This window comes from Lolium rigidum, chromosome 5 (assembly GCF_022539505.1).
Source record: "Lolium rigidum isolate FL_2022 chromosome 5, APGP_CSIRO_Lrig_0.1, whole genome shotgun sequence".
Lineage (NCBI taxonomy): Eukaryota > Viridiplantae > Streptophyta > Magnoliopsida > Poales > Poaceae > Lolium > Lolium rigidum.
Genome location: NC_061512.1, coordinates 162,570,001 through 162,588,433, shown reverse-complemented (window position 1 = coordinate 162,588,433; position 18,433 = coordinate 162,570,001). Strand labels below are relative to the sequence as shown.

The 18,433-nt window shown below is 44.9% G+C and overlaps 2 protein-coding genes across 2 annotated transcripts; both read right to left on the bottom strand.

The window, feature by feature from the left end:
* Positions 1-2,689: 2,689 nt before the first annotated feature.
* On the bottom strand, positions 2,690-6,269 carry LOC124652936 (uncharacterized protein At3g52155, chloroplastic-like). Its single transcript, XM_047191983.1, has 5 exons — positions 5,996-6,269; positions 5,089-5,188; positions 4,251-4,430; positions 3,992-4,109; positions 2,690-3,044 (listed from the first exon to the last, which is right to left on the bottom strand). Exons 1-5 carry the CDS (start codon positions 6,252-6,254, stop codon positions 2,988-2,990), a joined length of 714 nt encoding a protein of 237 aa, XP_047047939.1. The 5' UTR covers positions 6,255-6,269; the 3' UTR covers positions 2,690-2,987.
* A 318-nt stretch (positions 6,270-6,587) lies between these two features.
* Positions 6,588-9,955, bottom strand: LOC124656625 (ycf20-like protein). The gene is made up of 2 exons (XM_047195335.1): positions 9,798-9,955; positions 6,588-7,518 (listed from the first exon to the last, which is right to left on the bottom strand). The coding sequence occupies exons 1-2, from the start codon at positions 9,953-9,955 to the stop codon at positions 7,077-7,079; spliced, it is 600 nt and encodes a 199-aa protein (XP_047051291.1). The 3' UTR covers positions 6,588-7,076.
* Positions 9,956-18,433: the final 8,478 nt, after the last annotated feature.

Sequence of the window (18,433 nt, the reverse complement as noted above, 5' to 3'; positions counted from 1 at the left end):
TATCTCGGCGGGCCCTCCAGCGCCGCCATCCACGACCGGAGCAACCACGAGCCAGTGCCATGGCATATGGGACCGCCCCAGTGGACCGCGCCCGCGGACACGGCCTCCTCGAGCTCGACTTCAAGGTTGTCTTGTTCAGCGTTCTGGCGCTTGACGAAGACGTACAGGAACGCAAGTTGATAGATCGACTTCAAATTCGATTCCGGAGACGCAAACGAAAGAAGGAAGAATCCCTGATCCAATTCCTCGCGTATGAACGATCCCTTACTTCCCTCTAATCGATCCACGGGTTCAACTTCAGGAATTGCTGCCCGTAGGGGAGATCCTCCGTTGAGCGCCGCCGCCGCGTACTGTTTTCTTCTGGGAGCCTTCATGGAATCCGTCGACTTGGGCTGCAACCCCACTGATTGGGGCTTCCAAAGGCTGGCACGAGGTGGGCTAACAGGCTGGGTCGCCCCCTCCCCACAGGTTGGCCCAGCTAACATGTGCGCTTCCAACCATCCAAAACAAGGAGCTCAGCCGAACGTTTCCTGATCCGCACGAGACACTGGAGTCCGGTTTGGGAAGCTGGATCCAAGGATTTTGGGAAGCTAGGTAACATCCGAACACGCCCTTATAAGTGGTATCCATACTTTACTGATTAAGTCGTGGATAGGCATGGACAGTGCGCCTATGGGATACCCAAACCCTCATATCTCCGCTTTAGATCAAGTCGTTTCTCTATTTCTTCAACCTGCCAGGTCAGCGGCAAGTAAGTGCGCGGAATGAAGAGAGTGGGAAAGTGGAGAGTAAGAAAACACAACGACGTGCCAACCAGGTTGTGAATTAAATGTATCATTGGTCTACCCAATGAGTATCCAGTGACTAAGGGCACGCACCAGGTATGGGTGCACGTAAAATCTGGTATGGTTATTATTTTGTACCCACCAGCTATGGGTATCAGGGTATGGTATTGCTCTAAGTATCCATCCCCATCCTTACGAGTACATGTGTGGGTGTGAATTGTTGTTACTCACAAACTTTAGCTAATACATATTTTCCTAGTACTTAAGTTTGTGGATTTCCTACAGCTGATGCTTATATATGTATTTTAAATTGCATTCTGGGTGTATTTTTAATTGCAATCTTTGTATAAGTTTGATTGCATATAAGAGGTTACCAACCAAATAAACACCAATGTTTGCATAATCCTATCCAAATGCAGCGAACCAAACAAATAGGCTTCAGTTTCTCCCTTCAAAGATCGATTTCCATCCAGACGAAATGGGTGTTTCTTAAAGTCTACGCCCCAAAAGAATGGGGGTGGGGGGGGGGGGGGGGGGCTTGGTATCCCTAACCTCCGGATGGTGAACATAGATCTAAGGGCCAGATGGTTGTGGCTTCAGCGAGTTGATGACTCTAAGCCGTGGATGGAGCTGAACATCCAAGTGCCACAATGGTGGGGCAGCTTTTTGAAGGGGTAACCTACTCCATGCTGGGTGACAGGGCATCCACCTTCTATTGGACGGACCGGTGGCTCCCTGAGGGACGGTTGGTTGGCATAGCACCAAACTTAATGGCAGCGGTCCCAAAGCACGTTGTCAGACAACGCAGAGTCTATAAGGGTTTGGCTGGACGATCTTTCGTCGGACTTTTCGAGGTGGCAGACCGGCTGGTAGATGTTGCCCTTCATGAGGGTGTGGAAGATGCCTTTAGATGGGGTTGGGAGAAAGACTACTCATACTCCACGTGTTCGGGTTATCGAGCGACGTTTGGCGCTAGGATGAAAATGCCTCATGGCTTACAGATATGGCGTTCGAGGGCTCCGCCAAACTACATGGTGTTCCTTTGGCTTGCGGCAAGAAACAGATGTTGGATAGCCGACAGACTAAGCAGGCGTGGCCTTCCTCACCCGGCGACGTGCCTGACACGCGAGGTTTGGGCAACATGCCTGCGCTGGTGGGGCAAGCCGCACTGGTTGCCGCAACCAGACACCAGGCTTGTCTGCTGGTTGCAGGAGAAGCATGGAAGCCCAGGTGCAGATCGATATTTCTGGACAGGTGTGACCCTCATCTGTTGCCTGTTGGTGTCTATGGCGTCACCGAAATGACGTAGTTTTCGAAGGCGTCGCACCCTCCAAGGTGGCGGTAATTTCGAGGATCTCCAACGAAGCCGAGCTGTGGAGATTGGCCGGGCTATTCATAGGCATTCTGTGCCAATGGATAAGTGAAGATGCCGCAAGTAGTTCCGTAGTGGGTGTGTGCTGCTTTCCGGAGGTGGCGTGGAGTTGCGTTTTGTTGGCGTCTGTGCCTCAAACGTGTTGCACCTTGGCCTTCTAGCCTTTCTTCTAGGGAACAGATACGTCTCTCCATGACGTATCCTTGAAAAAAATGAGTGTTTCTCATAGAAAAAATCAGGCACCAAATGTACTATTAAAACATCTAAGAGAGAGCAATCAGTGTACCATTAAAATGCTCTTATTGGGTACCTAGCTTTAGCTAAAAGATATTAAATAGATACATTAGTATGAATTTGTACTTAATTTATGGGAAAAGATTATGTTCCACATAGCAACTCACATCTAGTTACATGCTAATTAAATCCTGCTGGGTGCTTAGAGATGACAATAGGAACTAGGAACTAGGAGTTTCGATTAATTTTGTGGTATTCACCAATTGGACTGCACATGGTAGGCTGCATGCAGCAAACAAAAAGAGAACGGCAGATTCCATTTCCATGTATCTAAAAAGAACCTGCGCAAACTTTACAAAAACTCATAAATCTAACAGCTGCACAAACTTAGTTTCTAGATAATTGACATCCAACATGATCAAGTTTTGGCCTATATTTTACGAGCCTTATTTGTGTAGGGAAGTGCATTGATCTCATCTATCTATCCACGTCAATATTCTCAGTAACATTTAATCGTAGCTAAGTGAGGCAAAAAAAAAATGAGAAGAAAAATGCTACAAAAATTGCATCAAGCTCTAGCTACAATTTATTATGGCTTATGGCTTTACAATGCCATGAAGCTTCCACCCCCCAAGGCCAGCCTGCGAAAAAGCCTGCATGTCATGACAATAAAAATTCAGTAAAATTTCTGCCCAACAAGATTATTATTTCATCATGAAACCAATATATTAACAGTGGAAGAGGTAGTTATGTCTAAAATATGACAAATAAATAACACCGTCTGAGCATTTCGTTTTGTTACATGGTAATTTCCCTTCAGTCCAGTATATGGGGGCTTGAAGTTTCCATGGAACATGAGCATATATTCTTTTGAAGAAAAAACTTAAGGATGTTGACCTATTCTTTGTACTGCTGAAAGATCTTCTTATTTTGCACAGTTGTAAATGTTAGTTATACATGGCTTTCAAAATTGTCCTTACTGTGTGCTTTTCACATGACTTATGAGCAAGTACTACACAGTTAGAGGATCCGTGGTAGAGACTAGGGTTCTACCGGGTCTAGGGCGGAGATTTTAAGGGTGGAAGTGAGGGCGGAGAGGTTGGAGAGCTCGGCGCCGGCGGCTGGGCGCCGTCGCGGAGGAAGGAGGCGGCGGCTAGGGTTGTTGCGGCGGGGGCACAGGGTCTCCCGTCTCCCTTCGAGAGACGAGACAGTATTGATACTGAATATTGTCTGATTAATCTCGAAGGGATACAAGTGTTTATATAGGAGGACGGCCTCCTCGAAACCCTAATTTACTTGGGCTAAGCCCCTAATTTACTTGGGCTAAGCCCACAACTAGCCACTAATGGGCTTCCTGCGCGTATAGGTCAAACCGACCATAACAATCCGCCTAACAAAAAATCCCTAGCTAAAACTGGTTGCATCATTTATAATTCTACATTAGCTAGAAATCATTGAGCGTCAATCTAATGTAAGTAATTAGAGTTAAATAACCACTTGCACAATCAGTTTTCAGATTGGTATTGTTGGCAACCACAGCCATGGTAGGCAAGGGGTAAAGGAAAGGATATTTATGTTCAGTCATCAGAACAATACTAACCTCAACCCATGATTTCCCAGCAGCTTCTAGCAATGCAGCATTGCATGTCTTGAGGACAACTGAATCGCCAGAAAACATAGAGGCTGCTTCTTCCCATCCTTTATTATGACCCATACACCTGAATTTTTATTCTACAAAAGCGTCAAAATGGGCCTAGCAATGAGATATATCAAGCGCATGTGCTTACAAGGAAATGACTGTAGTTTAAGCATATATTGCAGAACATAGCATGTTGAAGAACAAATAATAGCAGACTCACATTACTGTTAGTATCTCATCAGTTGAATATTCACAAATTGCCTTTTGCAAATGCTCGGCAGTTTGACCATCCATTGCAGCAATGGAATAGAAACTTGGGATAAAATGCACTAGTGATTGAGACAATCCTTCAACATGCTCTTGCATGATCTGAAGAGTTTCCTTTGTTCGAGTTGCATCACTGTGTTGACAAACGGTTTATAAAAATATGAATGACATGTTAGTACATCAAAGCAGGTGATTTAACCATCTTTCGTAGACATATAGGTTAAATAGTTAGTATTCCAATGAAAACCTCTATTCATCTCTCAAATACTCCTCCCGTCCCATAATATAAGATATTATTACAATCAACTAACTTGTATATTGGTTGTAATAACATGTTTTATTATGGGGAGGAGGGAGTAGCTAAGTATCTTGTGAGAAGGACAAAAATATGAATGTAGTAATAGAAAGTAGTCTTTTATATTCATTCCAATAAAAAAGATGGAACTAAAAAGGAAACCAGTTGAATATTTTTCATTAGAGATTGCTCATCTAAGTGAATCACAGTAAAACACCACTTACAATTGTGGCTTCAGTGCATAATTTAAGACCCATGTAAAGCCCAGAAACTTCTCTATTCCAATTATAATGAACTGTTTAATGCGAAATTCAAGCATTCAAATGGGTCCTTGGTTATTAGTTTTCTAAAGCTGCTAGATCAATCTGTCCGTGGAATTAGTAATAAATAGAGCGCAACCAAATTGCACTTTGAAGCTTTAATTCATTGTACATTCTACTGCTATTGTTTAAACCCTAACCTATGTATACATATTCTTTATAAGATAAGGATGTACCTGCATAGGATAAGCTCGGGTATCCATCCCATTTGACGAAATTTATCAGAAACACTTATTGCATCAGCTCTCCCAGCTTTGCTTAGTGGTCTGTCATGATCTGAAAATAAGGGCAATGTAAGGTGCTGTATTCGAAAAAAAGAAGTGCGAAAGGCCAGAGGCCGCAAAGAAGAACTCTACATTTTTTTAAAGCACTACAGCTGCATCAGAGTAAGGCAATATAGCGCCAAAACTAAAGAGAAGAACTAAATTACATTACTGATTAAAATGGACGAAATAGCATATAAGCCCCACACCAAAAACGTTGAGTGATGGTCGTAGCCTAAAAACCCAACAACACCTTTTGTTCACATTGTACCTTACTTAATGCTCTTCATACTCGATTCTTCATTTCTAGCTCGGCATCTAACAAAACTAGGAAGCCACATATTCTTACTTCAACCTGATATTTAAACTCAAGTACAACAGCATTGATGTTGAGTAAGTCCAAATAGTTCGTCCATTTCTACAGCTAAAAGAATTGCCTCTTTGAACTACCACGGCATTTCATCGCTAGTCAAAAGTGCAACAGCAACGTGAGACATCCTAACTAGGTGCGCAAGAGAAATAGCAAGCAGGTTGACCCTATGTGGCTATGTCATCAATAGTTTGAATAATACCCTCAGCATTCTACCAGAACTGCAACTGTGATCGAACGACTGCACATCAATCTTCCGAAGTACAGGAAATACTAGCAGAGTCACTAATGCTGTTATCCAGTGTAAGTTAACTGACACCCCCACTACTGTCGGAGCTCGAGCACCCAGAGAACGAAGTCCTGGGACGGGAAATTCGTCAAAGAAGCTACACGGACCTACAAGAGAGCGAGAGATTAACGATTCTGCCCCGTCGGATATACTACCTGTACCTTTTGTGAAGCGTTCACCAACCGCGCTGTCCCCGTGCCGGAGGAGGACGAGGCGGCGACGGGGAATCGCGGAGCCCGAGTCGGCGGCGGCCTCGACGACGGTGGTGGACACCGAGACGGAGCGCGCGACGGCGGCCGCGGAGGGAGGGAGGCGGCACGCGGTGGCGGGAGGAGCCGCAGAGGAGTAGAGGAGGAGGCGGGGAGCCGTGCCGGAAGGAGGCGAGCAGCAGCGCTGGAGCGGCGAGGGAGGTCTCATCATCCGCTGCTGCTTCTGCTGATGGGTGGAAGAGAAACGGATGGATAGAAGGAGCGAAAGGACGATGGCTTGGCTGCTGACAGCTTGTTGTTTCTGCGAGCTCTAGATGCTGCTGACATCTTCTGTTTTCATGGTGCCAAACAAAAAGATTATGGACCGCCAATCATTCGAAATTCGAACAATCCATGCATATTTGTATTTGGAAACTTTGAGAAAATAATAAATCGTAGACATAGTATAAGCGTCGCTAGAATATGCGAGCTTACAGCAGTTTGTGAGAAAACATGACCACATTCTTGGACCAAAAGGCCGTTGATTGCACATACAAAAGACCTCTTCTCACCTTGACTATTCCTTAGACATAAAATAAAAAATAATTACATTGAAGGTAAACATAGTAAGCAGGACGAATTGCATAGCCCAAGAATAAGCCAGCTCATGTTCAAACAAAAAGGAAAAGAAAGAACCAGCTTTAATACGCAGCCTTCATTATTTCCCTACAGCACAAAAATGAACATCAGGCTAAGGATTCCATTACAACATCAGATTCTAAAATGACCACAACACCATATATGTACACTCCCGAGGCTGATGATGCTCACAGCACAGTGGTATGTTACTGGCCCTCAACAAGAACAACACCTCCACAGAAAAAATGTCCGTGCCAGAACATCTCAATGAGCCAAACACTTGAGCCAACTACAAGACCAAAACTTGATCCATCCGCACACGACCATGTGTGGTGTTAAATCTTCACGTTAACATGGGCTTGATGAACCGATTGCAATACTGAGAGGTAAACAAGAAAAGGTGGTTCCAGGGAACTCAGCTTCCCAGCTTGAAAGCATCCACGAAAAGGCCCAGACATACACCAGCTTTCCAGAAGTTCACCATTGAAATCAGCGACTGAAATCGTCCGGGAGGCTTTTTAACCGGTTTTTTGTACATAAGCATGCCAATCCCTTCAATAGCAGCCACTACAACGCCAGCAACAAGAACATCCCAGTCACCAGTCTGCCCTAGGATTGTTGCCAAGGCATTGGCGGTGTAGAACCCAAGGAGCACGAGGAATATCTTTGTGGGAGAGTTGCTTCTGGCAGAGTTCAGCTTTTCAAGTAGTTGCCTTCCAGCAGCTTGGACTAATCTGCCAAGCCTTGTCCTGCCAAGAAAACCACTGTCCTCTTCAAAGTCTTCGCCATCGGTGTTAGGTGATCCACCTGTCTCCAGGGCAAACACAGGCCTCCATCTTGAGTTTTTCATCCGATAACTACACAAAGTAGATATATCAAATCGTGGTTTCTAAGCTTCACTAAGGTAGGGTACTCAAATCTCGAATTTGAATATATACAATGTTGTATTATTGTCTATATCTAGACAATTGCCCATACAGCAAAAACAAAATCAAAGCCTTTTTCCCAAGCGAGTTGGGGTAGGCTAATGCAGTTGCCCATATGCTTCCATTAATATAAATCTGTACTTCCACTGTTCTTATTTTCATGGTATAGAATGGTCTAATTACACAGTACAAAATAAACTAACTATACAAAGATTCACCAAAGAACAAGAGTGTCTACCACGCACACTGCATCTGCATTACATATTCCAAAAATTATATCTACCAACCAAAATCATATGTTTTTATGGACAACAGAACAATGTCATATTAGCTACTTGTTTCTAGATTATCTAGATTAAAAAGGAATGAGCATGCTATACTTTGCATCCATCTGACCAAGAAAGGAAATGCTGCAAGCATGCATTTTGCCAAACTATGTAGGTTGTACTATAATGAACCTTTTATCCCCTCTATTATTTTGTTGAGGCATATAATATTTATTTTATCATACTAAACTACCCACCTCACTCACACTCACCCTAATATATCAAATCCGCGGGTGTTCCACTGATAAAATCAACACGTGGTTTTTGACTATTTGCTGTGCTGATTTTGACTATTTGTTACAAAGTTCCTCACATGCACAAGGCTATGGTATTGATGCTCGGTGTGCTCCCGGTGGCATTAGAATGCGCTGCTAGTATTCTTAGTGATGCCATTGAATTCCTGTCGGATGGTAAGTGTTATGTAATCAGATTAGGCCTATAGAGTATGGTTTGAACTCTTAATGTTTTCTATCCAACTCCTATGGTATATTCCAGTCTTGAACTCTGTGAAATTTCTGGACAAGCGACTTGGTGTGGACCGTGAGCTATAACTTTTTGCAACTATTAATCCTACTCCTACATGCTCATGTATCAACTAGTATTACTCGTACATGCTCATGGTAAACTGGTCAAAAGGAGTACTCGTATATGCTAATGGACAAAGTGATCAAAAGGAGTACACTACAAAGATTAAATAAATTTATTAATGCTCAAGGATCTGCTGATCGAACGGAGTACACAGCAAGGGTAAATAAATTTATTCATGCTACTGGATCATCTGATCAACTCCTACATGTTTCCATTCATTGTCTGCGCAAACTCTCGGATCTTTAGATACGTCTCCAAGTCACTCCCATGGTCTTCTTCATCGCTATATATATAGTTGTTCACTGAAAATCCATCTGAGTGTGGCTCAAACAGAGCGCGATCTCGCCGCTCCAGGAAACACTCATTCGATAACATCTCTCTAGATCAACGCGAGAACTTGATATTTGTTCCGGGCAATTGAAGATACAACACACATGGCAACAGCTTGATCTCCTCGACAACGGGAAAGGAGGTCACCGGCTTGGTGTCTTCGTTGTCCATGGGAAGGGATATCGCCGAGTTTGCCTTCTCATTGTGCATGGAAGAGGAGTTGGTGTTCCCGTTGTACATGGAAGGGGACTAGAAAGGCTGGCGTGAGAGAGAGAGACGCCCTATCGAGCACGATCTGCTAAGAAACGTGCGAGAGAGAGAGAGAGAGAGGGGGTACCAATCATCCATGCATGGATGCTATGCAATATGTTAAGAAAAAAATATTCATTCCTAAATCTAAGGGATTAATTGAGGCGTGCATGCTATAAATCTAAGGGATTCCTTCAATGTCATGCTCCATTTGACATATTTGTTCTATCATCTTTTTTTCAAATACCGATACATACATTGTCATATGTTCGATGAAAGCTGTAGGCACATTAGGTTTATGATAGCGGAGAGTTGTAGCCTTGCAGGTAAGAGGGCAATCCTAAATCCTCTGCTCGGGGTGGCAATGTCACCTTCCTTCTCATGTTTCAATCGTCATGTGTGTTCTGTCTTTGTTGTTCAAATACCAAGTCATGGAGTGCAAGACATTAGGCTAAAGACAGTGGGGATTTGCAAGCAAGAAGTCAACTCTGAATCCTCTGCCACCACCAGTAGAGAAATTAAGCACATAGTCAATGTGGCAGTACAGCAACAACAACCCAAATCTCGAAATGTCTGCTAAATTGTATCAGTAAGTTTTAAACTCAAGGCGGACGGCAAGTTCGCCACCAAGCACATATTTTTCGAGCAATAGGAAAATACCGTGGACTTGGGCGTTGCAAGAATCAAAGAAGGGAATGAGCGTTATGGGGAGCTAACCTGATTGCTCCTCCGCTCTTGCCCGCAGGCCGTAGGAAGCAGGTCTGGCGAAGGAGATCCGACCGCGCCGGCGCGGAGCCGTGGCGGCCGCCTCCAGCGCAGAGGCTACCTGCTGACGGCCGCCCCCTGCAGAGAGGCGCACCACGCCGCAGCGGCATGGCCTGGCGAGCGGACGCTGTCCGGTCAGGCCGTAGCAGAAGGGGGCATAGGAGGAGGAGCGCGAGGACTGGCAGCTACGACGAGGACTGGGCGGACGCGGCTGAGGTACGAGCGGCGGCGCTGAATCCAGGCTGGGACGGCGGCGCTGAATCCAGGCAGAGAGTGGTGTTGGCGGATGAGGGGATTTGGGTAGTGGGGATGTCACGGCGAAACTTAACCCTGCATATCCTCCGTCTAATCCAGATCGCACGGTGGAGATGAACCAATGGCCAGAAGTTACCCAGACTTGGCACTTCCACCGGCAAAGACGCGAAGCACTAGCCGACTTTTGCAAAATCAACTTCAGAGTCATTACCATGATTATTCTTTTGGATGTTTCCTATAGAATATCATGTCTTCTTACAACCACCAGTCGACTCGACTCAATATCCTAGCGTAAACACCACATCTGAAGTTACTTCTGATTCATCAGCATGGCAAACCATGTGAGCCTATCAGTAAGTCTTCCTAGACACTTTATAACATCATATCTCACTTCTTTACTTGTCGGTCAAACTAGGTTTAACACCAACATGTACCTAACATATGCGCAGTAGATGACCAAAGTGATTTTGGCCCAACAATGCGCACTTACAAAAAAAAAAGTTATACAACCTAGAGATTGTTTCTAAGTTTTCACTTATACACAAAATCTAAGGTGATTGCAATCTCGAGAATGACACCAGAACATAATTGGCAAGGGAAACACAAAGACCATGCTGCTTCAGTGACATTATATAAGATTTTGAACTTAACTCCCATAAGAAAATTAGTACTTGCTTGAGACTTTACTTGTAGAAATATGCAAGGAAAAAATCCTTCCACTGAAAATAGGGAGTCTAGATACTAAACGCCAAGGAATTCAATGGAAAACAATAATAACAAACCTTAACGAGATATAAATCTAGGTTATATCACACCAGTATAACGAGATATAAATCTTGGATAATAATATATAAAGTAACACATCAGTATATAGTATTGACTTAAACAAGACTTTGACATAAATCCAAACTGAAAAACATTGGTGTCCAGGAGAAAATGATAGTACAAGTACTTAAAATTTATTACAACAACCACACTGGAAAATTGCACAGGTCCATGCAAAATTATAAATTTCCAACCATGACTAACATATAGTAAAGTAGCAAAATAGATATTTAGGAAGTTGAAATTTCGAGTTGTGTACTGGAATCATCTCCTCCGAGATGAATTACACAAAACCATGTGGAAGCTTCTCTGAACTTGGTGCCCTTCTTTCTCCAATAAATTGACTTTGATCTACACCTGTAGTAAAAAAAGATGACAATTTGTTTTCAACTTACATATTGTGCGCTTGAATAGTTCATTCTTTATAGATGGTGAACACCACTGTTAGATAATATTTATAATTACAAATTTGCAGTACTCTCAATATGGTTTGCATGGCAAGATAATCATCAAACGCAATATCATAGTATTTGAACAGGTTCACATCACAAACATTTCAATCCAAAAATATGTATGTAAATGTAATGCTACCTCGAGAACAATGAAAAAATCCATGTTTCATATGATAAACCAAGAAGGAAAATGAGCTAACCTTGTCCATTTGTCCTTCCTCTTTTGGATCGACAAATGCATATGCCTATTATGAGATAAGTAAGTGTTATTGATACAAAAAAACAAACACTTGCAAATTGAAAGAAGTTGAAATTTTAATCCTTCCTCTTTATTATTTTATCCATTTAAAGTATTCCTAAAATCTTGAACTAAATTCTAGAGTTCCACATAAAACATACATCACATAAGGTTTGTTTATGCAAGTGCTTATCTAAATTGCATAATGGATTTCATACATACCATTTTCTTGTTCATTTGGATTTGTAGATTTCTGCACAGAAATATAAAAACATGTAAATATCAAATTTAAAATTGAAGGGCATAAAAAATATGGGTAAACACAATATAAAAAACAAAAATATATCTGAGTTGCAGTAAAAGGAACAATCGCACACATATACACATATATGAAAATGTTGATCCGTAAAACATCACAAATTGATTATTTTATAAGAAAATATAACTACACACAAAGAACTCAATACTCACCACTCGACAATATATTCTGAACTTTATCAATATAAAAATAGTGAAAGTATTAGTTCTAATATTTTGTTGAGTGGGTGGATCTGTGAGAGATCACGCAGTAATAATTAAACTATTCCTGATATCATGTCTAGACCGAAAAGATGAAAGATACATATCTTTTCATATATAACAACATAAAAATAAAGATATAAAATACAAACCTGGCTTTTACCACAAGCCTTATCTTCTCGATCTCTTTTTTTGACTTTCTTTCCAATCATGATCCGTATGTTCGCTAGGCTTCCCTTCAAAGATTCCGTAATTGGTATTTCTTCATTTCCAGCTTGTGATCTTGTCTACGGTAGTCACTGCGGGATCAATATCATTGCCATCGGAACATATTTCTTGTTTACCAAAAGCAACAACTTCAGCGGAAACATAAGCTTTAGATTCTTCACCAAGATCGCTCCTTTCGATGTTTCCTATACTACTTGCAAGTGTTCTCACATAGCCTTCACTTGGCCTCTTCCGTTTTCCTTGAGAAAATAACACCGCGGAATCTACTTCTGGTTCACCTTCAAGGTCAATCTTTTGGATCTCGCCAAAACTATTGGTAAGTGTCCTATCACTATCACTCAAGTTTTCTTTGACGCAACTGCTTGGATCTTGTGGATTTTCCTTCACTTGGCTTCCCAATTCCGTAGTTTCCATGGCGATATGGATATGACCATGGCGACTTTTGTCCATCTCTCTCCTCTAGATCTATTTTCTGTTGAACTTGCGAAGAAGAAAGGTGATAAAAAGGAAATGCAATAATTTGATGATCTGTGTTTCTCTTGGACGTTGATATATACACCTACACCTGGGATTGTTATTTTAGGAAACAATGGTACGCGTTATCTGTGCACTATAGAATTGATGGTTGTTCATAGGTTGGCTAAAAACAGCCTGCCAAAAAATTAATTAGTTGCCAAACTTTGCACTGTTATAAATGATTTTTTTAGGAGCCATGGCACGATATATGAGGTAGTTTAAGTTGTTATATGACCCATGCATTTTATGCCCTTTTACCACCACACTCTTATGTGTATCATGTTTTAGAAATGACACGCACACATGTGAATTCATGCACTGATGCACTCTCTCATACAATGGGTATTCCAGATATCACCATGCTAATATTAACTTCATCAAATATCCAACTCCTTCAATAGGTCCAATGACAAGGAATCGTACCAAGATATTACAAGAAGATTTGAATATATTTCTTAACATAAGTGAAATAGATACCTCAATGAATGGTTTTCTACTTAACATGCGAGAATCCCGTATGCTCAAATATAAAAATGAGATGGAACGGGTAAGCTCAAGCTCAATAAGAAGGGAGACACCTCATGAATAAGGAAGGAGAAGGAAATCCAATAATCAGATGCTCCATCATCCTCTATCTCGACTATGCTTGCTAGCACCTAGGCCCCAAACGTTCTTGCTAGATGATCTGAAGCCTCTGGGTACCAACTGAGAGGGCCCTAAGGAAAGCCTTGGAGGCATGCATGCTTGATAGCTCCAAAAAATGATGTGTTTTTTGAGGTGTTTTCATATGGTTTCTTCTTGGATTCGTTGGCTTTCGCCTTTTAACTAACAGGATTTAATTGAGGGCATAATGGTTCAAGGCGACAGAAGCTTTAACGAGTACTAGTATGGTCATTCCCGACTGTACCATGCGCCATACCATGTGGCACCTCCTCCGCCTCTTCAAAAGGAGAAATGTCTATGAAGGAAACAGAGATGAAAAAACATTCACATCCGTCTCATTCCGCCCACAAGCAGATAAGAAGAGATCCAGAGAAGAAGAACTCATCCTTCATTCTTCGTCGCGATCCTCCTCCTCAAGATGCTTCACTCTAGCATCATCATCACCGCACAGAGAGATATTCATTTTTTTAAGAACTAGGGTTATAAAATCTATTCCTTTTCAAGACTCTTGAGATTGGATTTTGTTTGATCTTATTTTTGGCTTGCTATGCTAATATCAAGATGAACTCCATTTACATATTCATTATGTCTTTTTGAAATTCTCCTCTTATGTGCAAGTAAATTTCCCTAGCTTGGGAGATGTAGGTGTTATCACCAGGATTTGACCGGATCAGAGGTGGGCCGCGATTACAGATGGGCTTGAAGAATATACATGGAAGAAATACATGAATCGGCCTTGTATACAAAGTTTGGGCTAGTTTGCCCGTGTATCTGTAACATAGTAGGATACGTGTCGGTTAGATAGAGTTTGGCTCGTGCACGGTTGGGATTATTCCCACGTTAGGAAGTCTACGGACTATAAATATGTATCTAGGGTTTATGAAATAAACAACAATCACGTTCACCACAAACCAATCTAGGCGCATCGCCAACTCCCTTGTCTCGAGGGTTTCTTCCGGGTAAACATCATGCTGCCTAGATCGCATCTTGCGATCTAGGCGAGACACGTTTATTCGCTGTTCATGCGTTGCTCGTGCTGAAGCCTTGTTGATGGCGAGCAACGTAGTTATCATAGATGTTTTAGGGTTAGCATTGTTCATCATATCATATGCTGTCGTCGTGCAACCCTTAGATGTCTAGACGCCCTTACACCTATCTTGGGTGTAAGGGCGGCACCCCGCTTGATCACTATTTAGTAGATCCGATCCGTTATGATTGCTCCTTGTTCTTCAAGGATTAGTTTAATATCTGCATAGTTAGGCCTTACAAACGGGTTGAAGGATCCAGTGGCGCGTAGGGTGTAGTTGGCTAGCCCTAGACAGGATGTTCCGGGATCAACTTCGTGTTGGTTTTTAGGCCTTGTCTAGGGTCGGTTTACGATCACCGTGCGTGGCCGCCGTGCTCAATCACGAGTAGGATGTTCCGATTATGTGGTGAAAACCCTAAATCGTAGTAGGTCGTTTTAGCTTTATTTTGATCAAGCAGGACCACCATCCGATCGTACATCTCGTACGGATCATGGGTGGATCGGCTCCTTGAGCCGATTCACGGGACAACCCGAGAGCCGATCGAGGCTTGTATTTAATGTTTACGTGTATGCCATGCGGGAACTAAGCGAGGCACATCCAACACCTTCCCGACCAGGTATAGGTCGGGTGGCACGCCCTTGCATCAGCATCGGACGTGCGTGCCGGAGTCTTTGCGGGCCGTCGCTCGGAGGGGCCAGGGCCAGCCGCAGCCCTTGGAGCCTCCCGGCTCTACCGTGTTGCCCGTCGCTGCTCGCCGGTGGGTTGCTGACCGCAACACATTCTGGCACGCTCGGTGGGACAATCTTCGACATCAACCGCATCGCCATCTACATCCGAGATGGCGGAAGGCACTCCGACCACGTACGAGGATCCGACCGAGGAGCTCAAGAAGAAGTATGACGAGGTCAAAGCGATCCTAGAAGCCGACCTCATCGGCTCTTTTCACGGAACCCGCTCACATGGCATCGGGTGGAAAGGGTTCTCACCAAGGCGCGCTCGATGGAGTGGACTTGTCCGCCCCGTCGGAAGAACGCACCGGGTCCCTGCGTCAGGAGATTAACTTCATGGTAGCTCATTCGCTGCACCGCCATTCTGAGAGCCCGGTGAACACTTTGGAGCGTGTCGCTCTTCGCGTGATCCAGGAAATCATGAAGCATCAGTACTCTCCGTCGGGACCAGCTCTAGGGACTCACCAAGGAGAGATGCCACTCCAGTCCCGTCCACCGCTGCCATTCGCATTGGCAGCACCGAAGTGTCGAATTCACCGGCATACGTCGTCTACAAGATCGGTGGTGACCCTAGTGACTACCAGTTCTTGCATGAGGCGCCTAAGGAGATCCCTCACGGATACACGTGCACATACGTGCCAGACTGCAGTAACTGGGCCCTCACAAACCAGACTGCAACAGCAGGGACTTCTGGAACAACATGAGGAACTTCGGGGACAGATCTTGAGAAGCAGACGTGGCTAGCCAAGTACGCCACCCCGATAAACCTCCAGAGCCCAACTCCTGCAGTTGGCTCAGAGCTTGAGAAGCAAGCATGGCTGGCTAAGTATGCCACTCCGGCAAATCTTCAGAGTTCGACTCCTGCAGCCAGCACCGCGGATCAGATCAGTACAATCTTGAGAGACCAGTTCGGCATGGTGCCGAAGAGGAGGGCAATCGGCTATTCCAAGCCGTACCCCAACGAGTACGAGTTGATCCCACTACCACCCAAATATCGGCTCCCCGAATTCTCCAAATTTAGTGGATCGGATGGTTCCAGCTCAATCGAGCATGTGAGCCGATATTTGGCACAGCCGGGCACGATCTCAGCATCGGATGAGCTGCGTGTGAGGTTCTTCGCACGGTCCCTCACAGGATCGGCTTTCGGGTGGTACGCATCGCTGCCACCGGACTCAATCCGGACTTGGAAGCGGTTGGAGGAGCAGTTCCACATGCGGTATCACTCGGAGGCTTCCGAGGCTGGCATTGCCGATCTAGCACAAGTACGACGAAGCGCGGAGAAACAGTGTCGAATACATCCAGCGCTTCGTAAACGTTAGGAACCGATGCTATTCGGCTCGTGTGACCGAAAAGAAGCGATCGAGTTGGCGGTGGTGGGTCTCGCATCACCGATCAAGGACGTGGCCTCCCAAGCGGACTACCCTTCACCGGCGCACATGGTGCGAAACCGTCATTATATGAACAGCGCCACCCGGATGTATACCGGGATAAATTCAAGCGTGCGGTGGTCCTGGTTGAGGCGGATGAGGATGAAAGCTCGCGGGAGATCAAGAGGTAGCGAGTAGCTGAATGGACTCGGGGGCAAGCCCCGTGTCCCGCAAGTGGGTTAAGCCACAAGGTCCTCCAAGAGGGTTTGACTTTGACGTCACCAAGGCTGAGCAGATTTTCGACCTCTTGCTTAAGGAGAAACGACTAAAGGTACCCGAAGGCCACAAGATCCCCACGGCGCGAGAGCTGAACGGGAAGCCATACCGCAAGTGGCATAACACGTTCACCCACGCCACCAACGACCGCAGGGTGTGGCGTCGGCAGGTCCAAATGGCGATAGAACAAGGGCGTCTAATTTTCAGCCGGTACGCCATGAAGGTTGACACACACCCCTTCCCCGCCGTTAACATGGTGGAGTACACTTACCCCGGGAGGTGCCAGCCAAGTTTATCCTTCAACATCAACATGGTAGGACTTGGGCACCACTCTGGTAAGGACGGAGACGAGGGCAGCTGCTCTCATAGCAAGGACACAGAGGAAGCCGTTCCACGCGATCGGCTCCGTCACGATGGCAAGCGCTACATCACGGAGGGAGAAGTGAGGAACGTAAGATATCGGCGACCTCTCTCTGATCACCTCCTCAACAAGTATGTGAGTCAATATGACCAACGCCGACGGTATAACAGCGAGGACGAAAGGGATCGTCTAGCTAGGGATGCCAGGAGACATCGTCGGCATGATCGCGACGAGGAGAGATATGAGCACCACGCCAAGGAAAAGTCGAGAGAGCAAGACGACGTGGATAGGCACTGGGACTGTCCCTTCTTCAGACACTGCTGGGATTCAGGAATGAGCCGATTGCCTACAATCGACAACTGCCCAGAATGTAAACAGAAGAAGAAGGATGCAGCTAACGTGTCCGTGTTCAAACGTCTAGGGCCTCTCCCGCCTCGGAACAAGCACGCTGAGTCCTCTCGGGTGGAAGATCTCGAGGAATTAGAAGACGATGATGATGAAGAAGAAGATAAGTACCACCGGCCAAGGTGGTGCCCTGATGGACTCAGCCGTTCCCAAAAGCGTAGGGTTCAGCAACTACGTGGTTTGGAGGAAGCCGAGAGGTTATACCTGCACACGTTGAGGAAGGCGCGGCCGATCCGGCCGCTAAAATTCAGCGAAACCCGGACGAAGAAGGTCGGCCACAAAGGAAAGAGTGGCGCCCCGGACAAAAGAAAGCCGATGATGAAACGTCGGCTGGCACAAACATGGTGTTCATCCTTCCGACGGAGTTTAGTGCTCCGGATTAGACGAAGCACCCGTGGCACAACTTGATCTGCGGCCCACGGCCGGTTATCTTTGAGAAGCCACGAGAAAGAAGCTACGGACACCCGAAGGCCTTGTACTTGCGAGGCTATATCAATGGGCAGCCTGTCAAAAAGATGTTGGTGGACACCGGAGCGGCAGATCAACATTATGCCATACTCCATGCTACGTCGGTTGGGACGCTCTAGCTCGGATCCGATCAAGACCAATGTGACACCGAGCGATTTCAACGGCCAAGCATCCGACGCACAAGGTGTTCCGAACGTGGATCTGACCGTAGGAAGAAAAACCATCCCTACGACGTTCTTTATTGTCGACAGCAAGAGCA

What these genes read in the sequence shown, in the direction of transcription:
- LOC124652936 (XM_047191983.1), bottom strand. Translation starts at nt 6,254, where the DNA reads ATGATGAGACCTCCCTCGCCGCTCCAGCGCTGCTGCTCGCCTCCTTCC. An exon ending in CCCGAGCTTATCCTATGCAG is followed by an intron (nt 4,431 to 5,088) that starts GTACATCCTTAT and finishes TTGTCAACACAG; the next exon opens with TGATGCAACTCGAACAAAGG. An exon ending in CTGGGAAATCATGGGTTGAG is followed by an intron (nt 3,045 to 3,991) that starts GTTAGTATTGTT and finishes CATGACATGCAG; the next exon opens with GCTTTTTCGCAGGCTGGCCT.
- LOC124656625 (XM_047195335.1), bottom strand. Translation starts at nt 9,955, where the DNA reads ATGCCGCTGCGGCGTGGTGCGCCTCTCTGCAGGGGGCGGCCGTCAGCA. An exon ending in AAGAGCGGAGGAGCAATCAG is followed by an intron (nt 7,519 to 9,797) that starts GTTAGCTCCCCA and finishes TACTTTGTGTAG; the next exon opens with TTATCGGATGAAAAACTCAA.